This window comes from Rhinoderma darwinii, chromosome 1 (genome assembly GCF_050947455.1).
Source record: "Rhinoderma darwinii isolate aRhiDar2 chromosome 1, aRhiDar2.hap1, whole genome shotgun sequence".
NCBI lineage: Eukaryota > Metazoa > Chordata > Amphibia > Anura > Rhinodermatidae > Rhinoderma > Rhinoderma darwinii.
Genome location: NC_134687.1, coordinates 219,296,924 through 219,310,865, shown reverse-complemented (window position 1 = coordinate 219,310,865; position 13,942 = coordinate 219,296,924). Strand labels below are relative to the sequence as shown.

Below are 13,942 nucleotides of genomic sequence, written 5' to 3'. Positions count from 1 at the left end.
CAAGCGAAATTCAACTTCCCCAGCAACGACTGAAGCTCACGCAGCATAATTTTCTTTAACCTACAAGCCCGACGTACCTCCTGACTCAAAGCCCTCAACTTATCCGCAGGAAGACGACACTCCATTGCCACCGAATCTATCTCAATTCCCAAAAAACAAATCGTCGATACCGGGCCCTCAGTCTTTTCTGGCGCCAAAGGGATCCCAAAATCCCTCGCAACCTTCTGCAGTGCATGAAGCAGATTACCGCAAACCGGCGAACCCCCCGGGCCGACGCACAAGAAATCGTCTAAGTAATGTATCAACGAGTCGACCCCGGCTACTCCCTTCGTCACCCACTCCACGAAGCTACTAAACACCTCGAAGTATGCGCAAGAAAGGGAACACACCACGATCCACGTAAAAAGCCCCATTCCAAAAACAACCCAACAGCCGTTGGCTTTCTGGATGAACTGGCAACAACCTGAACGCCGCCTCGATGTCGGTCTTTGCTAGCAGCGCACCTGGACCCGCAGCACGAACTAACCCCACCGCCTTATCGAATGAGGTATACACTACGTAGCACAACTCGTGATCAATCCCGTCATTTACCAACGAACCCTTGGGAAACGATAAATGCTGAATCAAATGAAATTTCCGGGGCTCGCGCTTTGGAACAATACCCAATGGGGACACCACTAAATCTTTTATTGGCGGATCAACAAAAGGCCCCGCCATGCGACCCAACGAAACTTCTTTAAACAATTTTTCCGACACGACCTCGGCATGCAAGTAGGCCGATTTAAGGTTCCTCCGCGTAACCGGGACCTCATAAGGAGGCGGAGGAATAATAAAACCAACACAAAACCCCTCGTAAAGTAACTTGGCCGCCGCCCTATCCGGATACTCATTTAGATAAGGGGCCATCCTTTCCACCCTCACCGGTGACAACCCCTTGACCAGCCGAGGAGGACTAGTTCCCTGACCTCTTTTTTCGCATACATTTTGCCGCCCCGTGGGATGCACCATTACACTCTGAACACACGTGCTGGAACTTGCACGTGGCCCCGAACTTACACTGGCCATCGTTAAATTGCCAGCAGAATCCCAACTTTGCCCCGCCGCCTTGTCCGACCTGACTGGACTGGCCCCCCTGGCCGACGCTCCCGAGAAAGGGCTGCCTAACCGGAGCCGTAACCCTTAACCAGAGAGCAATATCCTTCTGGTCCCACCGATTCGCCGGCCGAACCGCTTTACGCTGACGGAATTGCTCATCGTACCTTAGCGACGCCTGCCCCCCGTACGCCCTATGAGCCTCCCCAATGGCGTCAAAATAGCAAAACAACGCCGAACAATTTTCCGGCGCCTTTTCTCCTATTACACTGGCTAATATGGCGAACGCCTGCGACCAATTAACGAATGTCTGCGGGATAAGCCTATACCGCCGACGTTCCTCCTCGTCCTTCTTACTCTCGTCCCGCTTGCTCTTATCCAAATTGAATTTAGCAAGCGGCAGGAGAGAAAAAATCTCGACGTATTCGTCCTTCCAGATACGCTCACGCACCTCCGGTTTTAAGTGCGCCCCCAACGGACCTTCGAAGCAAACATACACCTCCCCACGAGCACGATCATCAATACGCACCCGATCGCCTTCTTTTTGTGCCTCGGTCTGTACCGACACCGCGACCGCCTCCCTAGCCGCCATCCCGGGCCGCGCCTGTACCGATCCCACTTCCCTGGGGCCTTCCCAAACTACCGCCGGGGACACCTCCGTAACTACTGGCGCCGCTGCCCTATCTAGACGCCCGACCAGCTCCCGCAAGCAACCCACTAAGTCCGCTAGACCCGCGCCGTCGCGCCCGCCCGCGCCACTACCGGCCACCGATGCGACGCTAGCAGCCCCCCCGCCGACACCCGACATAAAAATCGCTGGATACGACAAAGATGGAGTTATGCACTCACCGGGCTGCACAGGCGCTGTGTTCCCGTCAGCCGGACCATCCTGACCTCGCCGATACACGTCCAGTTCACCTTCCTCCAGCTCCTCTCTCGCAGACGAATGGCCATCCCACCGACATCTCCGAAACGGGGATGATGACGCGCTGACAGATGGGCCGGCAACCTGCCGCCCGACCGCCGGGACCCAGACCTCCAACCGGACCTGTTGCCTCGACGTCGCTGCAGGTCTAGGCGTCCGTCTCGACGATCTCGATGAAGCCTGCCCCCCGGCCGGAACATCACCAGGTGGGGCGGCCGTAGCTTGTCCTCCAAATCTTGCATCTGATGGGGGAGGGGTGACAGGGAGCCCGGCCTGCGACTCCCTGATAACCGCCGGACCCCGTCACGGCTGGGGATTCCTGCCAGGACGCAGGGCCTGCGAAGAGGCGGCCCTCCCAGCTGCCTGGCCTGCAGCGTCCATTGTAGGGCTCCCCCTGCGACGCCGTGTCCGCGGGACCACCTCAGGGCTGAAGCATTCTGGAGGTCGGGACCGCCGGGAGCGACGGGTGGACCCGGCCTGAGTCACCGTCACCCCTGGCGACGCTCTCTGCCTCCTCTGAGCAGGAGCGGGTGTTGCTGACTCCCCCCCGCCGCCATATTACTGCCAAGAAGGGGGCCGGGGGAGGGGAGCCTGTCCCCGACATCAACAGACCTCGTATGCCGGGCCTGACGTGGCGATTCGGCGTCCGGGATCACGGTAAGTGCCGCCACGGTCTCCTCCAGCCATCCGGGACCGTGGTGCACAGCAGCGGCGCGCAGCCGCGCAAGTATAACAGCCTCAGACATCACACACAGAGCGGGGCAACGGGGAGCTTGCTCAAGTGTGTGTTACTCCTCCCGCTGCTTCCGGCTCAGTGACGAAAACAGCGGGAAGCTCCGTAACGGCCCCTAACTCCTCCCTGTCCCTCCTCCACCTCCTCCTAACTCTCCCTCAACACTTAACCCTTTCCCTCCTAGGTCTGTCATGGAGGCTTCCCTCCTAAGCCCTGCAGGCTGCGTCCAGCCTCTTCTTGAGGACTAAGAGATGATTTCATGCCAGGTGTCGTAAATTTTACCTTTTAAAATAAGTGGCCAGGTCTTCAGCACTGAGATGTGTGATACGCCTCTGCTCTTCAGGACTAACGGCCCTTTTACACTGGCCAAGGATCGGGCAAACATATGAACGCTCGTTCCCCATCATTGCTCTGTGTAAACCGTGCAACAATCAGCCTATGAACAAGCAAATGCATGGAAATGCGTGGGAACCTGCAATTGTACTAACGATCACTCGTCCTCACACATAGCTCCTTCTGAAAGGAGCAAACGAGCGCCGATCAACGAGCTGTCTCGTTGATGGGTGCTCGTTTTTACGGCCAATATTGGCCGGTGTAAAAGGACCCTAAGGAGTGAAAAGTATTGTTTTAGATTATTAGATCGTGTGGAGATGAGAGAGGTGAAATGGCCAGAATCCCTAATTCACCTGAACAGTGTGAAACGATAAACCTGAATGCTAATTATTTCATTTTTTTGGCAGGCCCATTCAAAATACCTGCGGTGCATTGCAATCAGCTGCTTCTACCTTGCTGCCAAAACCGTTGAGGAGGATGAAGTAAGTTATTCAGCATCATTTCTAACTAAACATCCATCTAAATATATAAACAACACAAAAATTTGAACAGCACATTCCAACAAAATGAAACAAAACGTGTATACAGGTGCAAGAACGCATGTGACTGCAAATTTATACAGTACACAAGAAAATGGCGACCGCACTCTGTGAACACTAATGCCACCTAAACCGCTAAACATAAATAAATATGCATTACTGCTAAATCTACTTACAATAGGGAGGTTCTTAGCGCGTATTTTGATCAAATTGTGTGAGCCCGCCTGCCACGACAAGGCAACCTCTATGAGGTGAGAACCTACACTGCACATAGCACGTGGCAGGTGGGCGATTTAGCAGTAATGCATACTTATTTATATTTAGTGGCTTAGGTGGAATTAGTGTTCGCAGAGTGTGCTGTATAAATTTGCAGTCACAGGTGTTCTTGCACCTGTATACACGTTTTGTTTCATTTTGTTGGAATGTACTGTTCAAATTTTTGTGTTTGTGATTCATATATATGGGATTAGTGACTGCCTCCATTTTTGTTCTTCCACTCCTCCCATTCTGCCCTGGGTGATTTTAAATAGTTTAACGCTGGTTCCTATCATCCCCAAGCATATGTAGGCTTAGTCCCAGTTCTGGGTGTATGTGCAGCGTAGGTTCCCACCTCATAGAGGTCGCCTTGTCGTGGCAGGTGGGCTCACACAATTTTATCAAAATGTGCGCTAAGAACCTCACTATTGTAAGTAGATTTAGCAGTAATGCATATTTATTTATATTTAGTGGCTTAGGTGGCATTAGTGTTCACAGAGTGCTGTTGCCATTTTCTTGTGTGCTCCATCTAAACATAGTTGTCATGGTAACAAGAAATATAGTCTATTTACCTAGTCTATCCACTTTCCTAAAAATATGATTTCTTTATTCGGAGAGCCTAGATGTAAGGAACTTTATGCATGATGATTTTAAAAACGTTGCTCCTCGTCTAGAGTTGTAGCTTACTTGTCTTTACGTATAAAATCTGGAGTAGACACCAACAACAGATGGCACATGTACAAAGACTGTAAATTGTCCCCTTAGTTTTCAACCCTACTTTGATGATACATATGTTTTGTGCATAATACACATTTGTGAATGCAGAGCATGTTACTTGTCTGAAACCCGCTTGTAATGTCAGAGCAGCTACCCTAACAGAAATACATTTGTGATGTTGTTACAGCAGCTTACCTAACAGAAAAAAATGTGTGATGTTACAGTAGCTTACCCTACACAAAATCATTTGTGATGTCACAGTTGCATACCTGTCTGAAACCCACTTGTGATGTCACAGCAGCTGACCTGACCGGCATTTCTGATATCGGGGCTACCTACTAGACTAAAACTTGTGATATCACAGTAGTTTACCAACAACAGAGGGCCCCTGTGCCTGAACAGAATATAATCTCCTTGATTTACAACTGTTAATTTGATGACTCTCCAGAAAATCCCTCACCTCTGTATGAATCCACCACTAATTGTAAGACATAGATAGGAAGGAGTCTAGCCTTTTACATGTGATTTAAGATAAAGAACCAATATTATTTATGGGCCCCTTAACCTAAAGGGCTCTTGTTGAGCTGCACAAGTTGCACATACAGTATCGTATGTCTTTACTGGCTATGAATGAGTTAACTTGTTATCTATGATGTCTCCCAAATTCGTGTTTCCAAACTTGTTCTGCACCAAACAATACCACAGCAGAATTATGATTTAGGGCTCATGCACACGACCGTAGTGGTGTGCACGGCCCGTGGTTTGCGTCTCGGACGGCCGCGGAGTGTCGTACGCAGGCCATCCGTGAATCACGGGTCATGCACATGGCCGTGTACTTTCATTTCAATGAGCCCGGACTGCAAAATGCGGCCGTAATAAGACATGTCCTATCTTTTTACGGTCTGGCCTCCAGGGCAATGCACGGTCGTGTGCATGTGCCCATAGAAATGAATGGGACTGCAGCTCACCCGCAGATTTGCGGGAGAATTGCGGCCAAAAAAACACGTTCGTGTGCATGGGGCCTTAGAGTCGAGTAAATACCCCTGTAGCAAAGGACAGATAGACAAGAATGGGCACATACTTGAGAGAGATTTCAGAAAAGTGTCAGTAATGAGGTCATTTTTAGTTTGGATATTTGAACCTGGGGCTAGTTTTTCATAAATACATTATGTTGCTAGATTGGGAATTTCATGGGCATTTTTCTGCAGCATATAGGATGTATTCTTACGTCATTGTCAACTTGCAGTTCTTGCCGTGATTTTGTACAATGCAAATTGACAATGATTTGTGATCTCGGTCTTAGAAAATAGTCCTACTTAAAGAGGCTCTGTCACCAGATTTTGCAACCCCTATCTGCTATTGCAGCAGATAGGCGCTGCAATGTAGATAAGAGTAACGTTTTTATTTTTAAAAAACGAGCATTTTTGGCCAAGTTATGACCATTTTTGTATTTATGCAAATGAGGCTTGCAAAAGTCCAAGTGGGTGTGTTTAAAAGTAAAAGTCCAACTGGGCGTGTATTATGTGCGTACATCGGGGCGTTTTTACTTCTTTTACTAGCTGGGCGTTAGGAATGGGAGTGTATGATGCTGACGAATCAGCATCATCCACTTCTGTTCGTTAACACCCAGCTTCTGGCAGTGCAGACACACAGCGTGTTCTCGAGAGATCACGCTGTGACGTCACTCACTTCCTGCCCCAGGTCCTGCATCGTGTCGGCCACATCGGCACCAGAGGCTACAGTTGATTCTGCAGCAGCATCAGCGTTTGCAGGTAAGTAGCTACATCGACTTACCTACAAACGCCGATGCTGCTGCAGAATCAACTGTAGCCTCTGGTGCCGATGTGTCCTTGCTCGTCCGACACGATGCAGGACCTGGGGCAGGAAGTGAGTGACGACACAGCGTGATCTCTCGAGAACACGCTGTGTCTGCACTGACAGAAGCTGGGCGTTCTGAAGAGAAGTGGATAATACTTCTCGTCAGAACGCCCAGCTAGTAAAAGTAGTAAACACGCCCAGTTGTAACACACATAATACACGCCCAGTTGTACTTTTACTTTAAACACGCCCAGTTGGACTTTAGAAAGCCTCATTTACATAAATACAAAAATGGTCATAACTTGGCCAAAAATGCTCGTTTTTTAAAAATAAAAATGTTACTGTTATCTACATTGCAGCGCCGATCTGCTGCAATAGCAGATAGGGGTTTCAAAATCTGGTGACAGAGCCTCTTTAAAGTGTAACTAAATGTTCGACAAACTTCTGACATGTAAGTAGTTTTGATTGGTGGGGATCCGAGCACTGAGACCCCCACCAATCTCTAAAATGAAGCGGCAGAAGCGCTTGTGTGAGCGCTGAGCCGATTAGTATCTGTTTGGCTTTTTGGGAAATTTAATGTATCCGTACAGGCTCAATAGAAAGTCTATGAGCCCCTACTCCGCTACACTGATTTCCGGAAAAAGCCGAACAGAAACGAAGCGGCTGAGCGTTCACACGAGCACTTCTGCCCCTTCCTTTTAGCGATTGGTGGGGGTCTCAGTGCTCGGACCCTCACTAATCAAAACTTCTGACATGTCACTATGACATGTCAGAATTTAGTAGAACGTTTAGTTACACTTTAAGCTGGTCATAAACAGAAGATCAAAATCAGCCGAATGTCTATGGGGTAGCCTGACTGTCCCCTGAATCCAGATGTTGGGGGGGGGAATGAAGGATCGGTAATGTTGGATTTGTCCCCTGTTGTCACTGAAATAAGAACGCTTTTGGGCACGGAAGGAGAGAGCTTTTTCTGCTTTATACAGTTCTCTAATGTGTACGACCAGCTATACATCGTGAACTGCTCTGTATTCTGATATAATTTAATTGAAATAATCTAAAAATGAATGCTGGGACAGTTAGATGTCCGTGACATATTTGGCCCCTTTTAACTTTCACATATTATCAGTACAGATTATCAATATATTGTAAATGTTTTCTAGATTTTTTATTTTCAACTGGAATTGTGTATTTAATTTGCGATTTTGTTTCTGCTGTAGCGAATTCCTGTCCTCAAAGTCTTGACTCAAGGAAGTTCCTGCGACTGCTCTCCAGCTGAGGTTCTCAGGATGGAGAGGATCATTCTGGACAAACTAAACTGGGACCTTCATACGGCTACACCGTTGGATTTCCTCCACATTGTAAATATGCTTTAAGAAACCATTTGAATTAAAAAGATTTGGAAAGGAAGACCATTAAGAAAGTTGGGAATTTTAAACGGGATGACTAATCTATGCGGGTCCCTCACGTATCTCCAGAATGGCGGTCACTCGACCATCCCCCCCTCACGCCTTGTGAATGCATCTAGGCAAAGAATGAATGGAGAGGTGGCCATGTTTTCGTAACTCCTATAAAAGTGTATGGAGAGAGCTGCGCACATGTGTGGCCACCTCTCCAGTCATTCTCCACGTGGATGCGCATCAACAGCTCTGTCTGGTGCTGCAGCTCAGCCCCATTCACTTGGATGCAGCTGGGCTGTAGTACCAGATACAGTTAGGCTGGGTTCACACGACCTATTTTCAGACCTAAACGAGGCGTTTTAAGCCTCGATTTACGTCTGAAAATACGGCTACAATACGTCGGCAAACATCTGCCCATTCATTTGAATGGGTTTGCCGACGTACTGTGCCGACGACCTGTCATTTACGCGTCGCTGTCAAACGACGACCCGTAAAAAAGACGGCTCGTCAAAAGAAGTGCAGGGCACTTCTTGAGACGTAATTTTGAGCCGTTTTTTATTGATTCCAATGAAGAACAGCTCCAAATTACGGCCGTAATTGACGCCTCGCAAAAGCGAGTACATGCAATTACGTCTGAAATTACGGAGCTGTTTTCTCCTGAAAACAGCTCCGTAATTTCAGACGTAATGGTCGTTATCGTGTGCACATAGCCTTACATGCACAGTGCTGTGTTTGGTACTGCAGTGAGGAACTACAGTGCTGTGGCTTCTACATTCTGCTGGTTAGCAGGGGTCTTGTGTATAGCCCATCATTGTAAGTCGGGGAAAAAAAACTGAAAAAGTTGGAGGCGATCATAATATTCAGTTCTTGCACAATACGGACATGTCACAAATACGGAGGCACAGTAGTGAAATTGATGTTCTGCAAAGCTGTAGCTTCTGTTACATGAGGGAAGTAAATGTGAATATGACCTTATTATTACATGTAGGTTTAGATCTTTTATATGCTCACTTACCTCATTGCTTTAATGTTCTTTCTAGATCGCAAAGCTTTTGTTTACTTGCAGTAAAGGCAAATAATTAAAGAGAAACCTAGGTTATGAATTGTTTTTGTCTACAATATTATTCTCCTATCTATAATTGTACACAAGACTGTGAATTAAGTTTTTTGCAGCCTTTAAACACAAAATATGTTAGCGAATAGCCGCTTGATGTATCAGAATGTGTGTTGTCATCTTGTATTTTTTTCATCTGTTACCAGTTCCATGCCATGCTGCTGATTACCAGCCCACAATTGTTAGACAATATGCCTGAGGTGAACCCATCACAGCATGTAGTTCTGCTGACTCGCCAGCTTCTACGGTGCATAGCCTCTCACCAGCTTCTGCAGTTCAAGGGCTCCATGCTGGCACTGGCTGTTCTCAGCTTAGACATGGAAAAACTGCTTCCTGATTGGCTTGCTATTACTATCAAACTGCTTCAATCTGCACAGGTGAGCAGCGTAATTTGGGTTTTAGACCTTGACTCAACCGGGCAGAGTGGTAAATGGTAAATAGTAACGAAACAGCGTTCAAGACTTGGACTGGGGGAGTTGATCTGAATTACAAAACCCATACAATTATTATCTAAAAAGTATCCATCTCCGTGAATGTAAAAGATAAGATTCTGGATGCCTGCAGCTGCCACTGGAGGGAGCTTACTGCATACTGCTATTCATTCTACACAAAAATAATACGGCAGGCAGTAAGCTCCCCCTAGTGGTAGCTGCAGGCAGCCACAATCTTATCTTTTAAATCTTATGTCTATGCAGGGGTCTAAAGCTTTGTTTTAGAAAGATATATTAAGAACTTAATAAGCACAACATTTTTTACCTAAAACAACATGATAAAAGTTGGACATTCACTATAACGCTGAAGCTATAAATTAGGGCATAATAATTATTACACTTGGATTGATTCTACATAAAAAAAAAGAATTATGTACTGTTGAACTGCATTACTATTAGGCTACATTCACACGTGTGACGGACGTTTTTTTAATGGCCGTCACACGGACGTTTTCAGAACAATGAAGTTCTGTTTCTGTATTCACGTTGCCGTTTTTTTTAATGACCCGTGAATATTGGCTGTCAAAAAAAAGGACATGCCAGATTTTTGGCCGTTTTCACAGCCAGACGGCTCCCATAGAAGTCAATAGATCCATTTTTACCGGCCATTTTGCAGGAAACAATCCTTGTAACGGCGGTAAAAACTGATTCTGGCTGAGCACTGCACGCACACATCGCTACTTTGAGCTCTGAGCCTGGGGAAGCCCCTGACAGCACTGTCCATATAAGGACAGTGAAGTCAGAGCATTAAACAATAGAATCCCCAGCCAGAGCATCGCAAGATCTCTGGCCGGGGACTCCAGTCTTGTAGATAGCACCCCCCTGCCTGAAGATGGCAAACCCCCCCATCCCCCATATATGGACGGGGACGTCAGGGGTGCCGTCTATGATGAATCCCCAGCCAGAGGGATTTCTCTATTTATTGGGGAGGGGGGCGCTATCTACAAGGGGTGGTGCTATATGGAGGTGTGGCACTATCAACAGGGGACACTGGCACTATCTACATGGGCACTGTGGCACTATGTGGGCACTGGCACTTTATATGTGGGCACTGTGATACTATGTGGGCAATGTGGCACTATCTACAATCGGCACTGTGGCACTATGTGGGTACTGTCACTATATGTGGGCACTGTGTCAGTATCTACAGTGGGCACTGTGACACTATCTACTGGGACATTGCAGCACTATCTCCCAAGTGGTTGGGACAAAAAAAAACTGACATATGAAATCCATCCTTTTGCGGTAATGAAAAACGGATGACAAACGGCCATTAAAAATGGACAGACGGTCTGGAAATGGATGAAAATTTGGAGACACACTGATGCAAAATGGCCATGAAAAACTGACAGTTGATCGGTTTTTAATGGCCATTTTTTTTCACTGTCGTGTGAATGTAGCCTAACGCCTCATGCACACGACCGTGTGGGCCGGCCGAGTCCCGTCAGTGATCCGAGGAAAGATGGAACATGTCCTATCTTTCCTCGGATCGGAGACTCGGATAATTTTTCACGGACCCGATTCACCCGCTAAAGTGAATGGGTCCGTGAAGACTATTGGGTGCCACTCGGATGCCGTCAAAAACGGCCCGAGTGGCACAACGGTCGTGAGCATAAGGAATTATGGTCCCATTTACAATTTCTATCAGTCCTAGTACATACGATTTTTGTAATGATGTAAATATGCATCTTATAATAACCGTTTTTGAAGTCAATGTTCATTACCCCTTGGCGCACCACGATTGCTTTATAAAAAAGCTCCATGGCGCACAGTTAGGCAGAATGAATGCACGGGCGCAGTAGCTATGCGACCAACAGCAGGAGCCTGGCTGTTAAATGTTTTAGATGCAGTGGTCAATAGTGACCATGGTATCTAAGGAGCTTGACATAGCGGGGTGCTGATGGGTTACCATTTCAGCTGTGGACCTATCATAGGCCCCCAGGTCTTCCATAGGCATTTGCCTATAAGGCCATGAAGATTGCCTGTTGGGGATACACTGATAGGCAGTAATGCTCTGGAATATGAAGTATTCCAAAGTATTATGTAGGTGATCAAACGACAAATGGGACAAATAAAATGAAGTTTAATAATGAATAAAGAAAAAGACCCCCCCCCCCCCCCCCAAACATATTCAATTTTATAAAAATACTAAACCATAAAAAAATAAGTTTTTGGTATAGCCGCAATCATAATGACCCATAGAATAAAGCTAACATATTTTTTTTATGCTGCATGGCACGTGGTGTAAAAAAAGAAATAAAATAATGGCGGATTTACTGCCCACCTCGCAAAAAAAAAAAAATTTTTCAGAAAAGATTCCAGTAAATTATAAGCACCCAAAATTATGGCAATAAAAACTACAACTCGTCCTGCAAAAAACGAGCTGTCATACAATTTGACCATCAACGTTAAAATAAAAAAGTTATGGCTCTAGCAATACGAATTGGTGGCCCAAACTAGGCCATACCTTAAGGGGTTTATATGTGGTTTGTAAATGTTCTTTAAGCTGGTCGTGGGTAAATTGTTGTGTCACTGATTGACATGTAATCTGGTTTCTCATAGATGGATAGCACCCAGCTGTTTCTCTGTCGGGAAGAGGCATCACGACACCTTTCTCCTCTTCAGGCTTCCTTGCCTCCCAACGCTGTATATGTCTACAGTCCCCTCAAGCGGACACTGGTGACCTGCAACAGAAGAGAGTACCAATTCCGTCCCTCCCCTGTCCCAGGCCCCAGAGTCCATCACAAGGGCAAAAGCACACCAGGATCTCTTATGAAGGGAGCATCTTACATCTACCAACGACTGGCAGCTCCTGTAGCCTGCAAGCAGGCCTCCACTAAGAGGAAAGTGGAGCAGATGGAAGTTGATGACTTCTATGACGGGATCAAGAGGCTTTATAATGAAGATAGCACTGTAGAGGTTGGGGGTATGGAGATTGCTGCATGCAATAGTGGTCTGTCCAGGCAGGAGGGCAGCATATCCCCTTGTCCCCAGTTACAAGCAGTGTCTGTCATGTAATATCAGCACTTAAACATTGCAAAAACCACATGCTAGATTAGATTCCCATTGACACCTTCATATGTTGTGGGGTACCGTTGTCAATGCAGTGCATTGCAGGCCCCCTAAACAGGTATGGTGTTCAAATCACACTTACAGCTATAAAGTGTAGTCAAAGGCCATGCTCTACCAGTCTGGACAGAGGTCTACGAGCCCTGCCTGATTTCTCATGCTGCTGATTCTTGTTCCATCTCTGTCTTTTAAATAAAAGCTTAAAAAAATATAAATGAAAAGAACAGAAAACAAAAAAAATTACCAAAACAACCAAAAACTGTGACAAAAAAATTAGCAGAATTGTTTAACCTTCTAGTGTTGTCAGTTCCATTGTGTTCTGCAAGTATATCTACTGTATTTTGTGCACCTTGACATTTCCCTGCAAGCCTGTCCTATCTTGTGTTCTAGAATTGTCCTTCAGTAGAAGCTCTTATTGCTTTCTTGTGAAAACTGACCTTACACGAAAAAGATTTTCATTCTTATCAAATTAACAGACAAAATAATACCTAGGAATTGACTTATTCCATTGTAAGTCCTAAATGCACTCGGCACTTGTGTGGGTTTACGTATGACGCATACTTCACAAAATAATCGGTGTTTAATTAGTTCTAGAAATTGCGTCCTTGCTTTCATTCCAAGCATTGGGCCCGGCAGTTCTCTGCTTGTAGTAAGCTGACAATGTGTATTCTTGCAGTCAATGTGGCGTGATCTTCCTTGCAGGTCTGCACCCACCAGATCATTTTAAAACATTTCAAACATTAGGGACACAAATAAGAAAGGACTTCAATTTGTTGTGTTCAGAATGCACCTTGATACAACCCTGCCTGGTTTAGAAGAATGATGTTAGCATATTTTGCACTCAGGATTTCCTTGTTTTCCCCTGGGACAGTGTTCTATAGAGTTCATAAATATCAGAAAAGATTAAATAGTTAGCAATACCCTTTCTATGTCCCAGCATGCCTATTTATTCTTTCTGTAAATCTGTCTCTCACAACAAACTACTTTCGAGATCACTGCTCAATCTGGAGCAGGCATGGCCGACGGAATCTAACTCCCATGTAAGTTTTTCCTGGTTGCAATAAAGTAAATTGCCCTAACGCTTTGTCTACTCTAGTTTATGGTCGATGGGTGTGCTTGATTTTTTCAACGTATCTTAATCTTTAGGCTGGGTTCACAAGAGCATGTTCGGTCCGTAAACGACGGAACGTATTTCGGCCGCAAGTCCCGGACCGAACACACTGCAGGGAGCCGAGCTCCTAGCACCATAGTTATGTACGACGCTAGGAGTCCCTGCCTCGCTGCCGGACAACTGTCCCGTACTGTCATCATGTTTTCAGTACAGGACAGTAGTTCCACGGAGAGGCAGGGACTCCTAGCGTCGTACATAACTATGGTGCTAGGAGCCCGGGTCCCTGCAGTGTGTTGGGTCCGGGACTTGCGGCCGAAATACGTTCCGTCCTTTACGGACGTAGCATGC

At 46.4% G+C, this 13,942-nt stretch overlaps 1 protein-coding gene across 1 annotated transcript in view; it reads left to right on the top strand.

The window, feature by feature from the left end:
- CCNI (cyclin I) overlaps window positions 1-13,562 on the top strand; it is a 92,209-nt gene extending 78,647 nt beyond the window's left edge. Inside the window, exons 4-7 of the mRNA XM_075861707.1 lie at window positions 3,491-3,565; window positions 7,630-7,770; window positions 9,070-9,300; window positions 11,977-13,562. Of these exons, the coding sequence (XP_075717822.1) occupies window positions 3,491-3,565; window positions 7,630-7,770; window positions 9,070-9,300; window positions 11,977-12,432 (903 nt within the window). The 3' untranslated portion in view covers window positions 12,433-13,562. The remainder of the gene's footprint in view (window positions 1-3,490; window positions 3,566-7,629; window positions 7,771-9,069; window positions 9,301-11,976) is intronic.
- The last annotated feature ends 380 nt before the right edge of the window (window positions 13,563-13,942 follow it).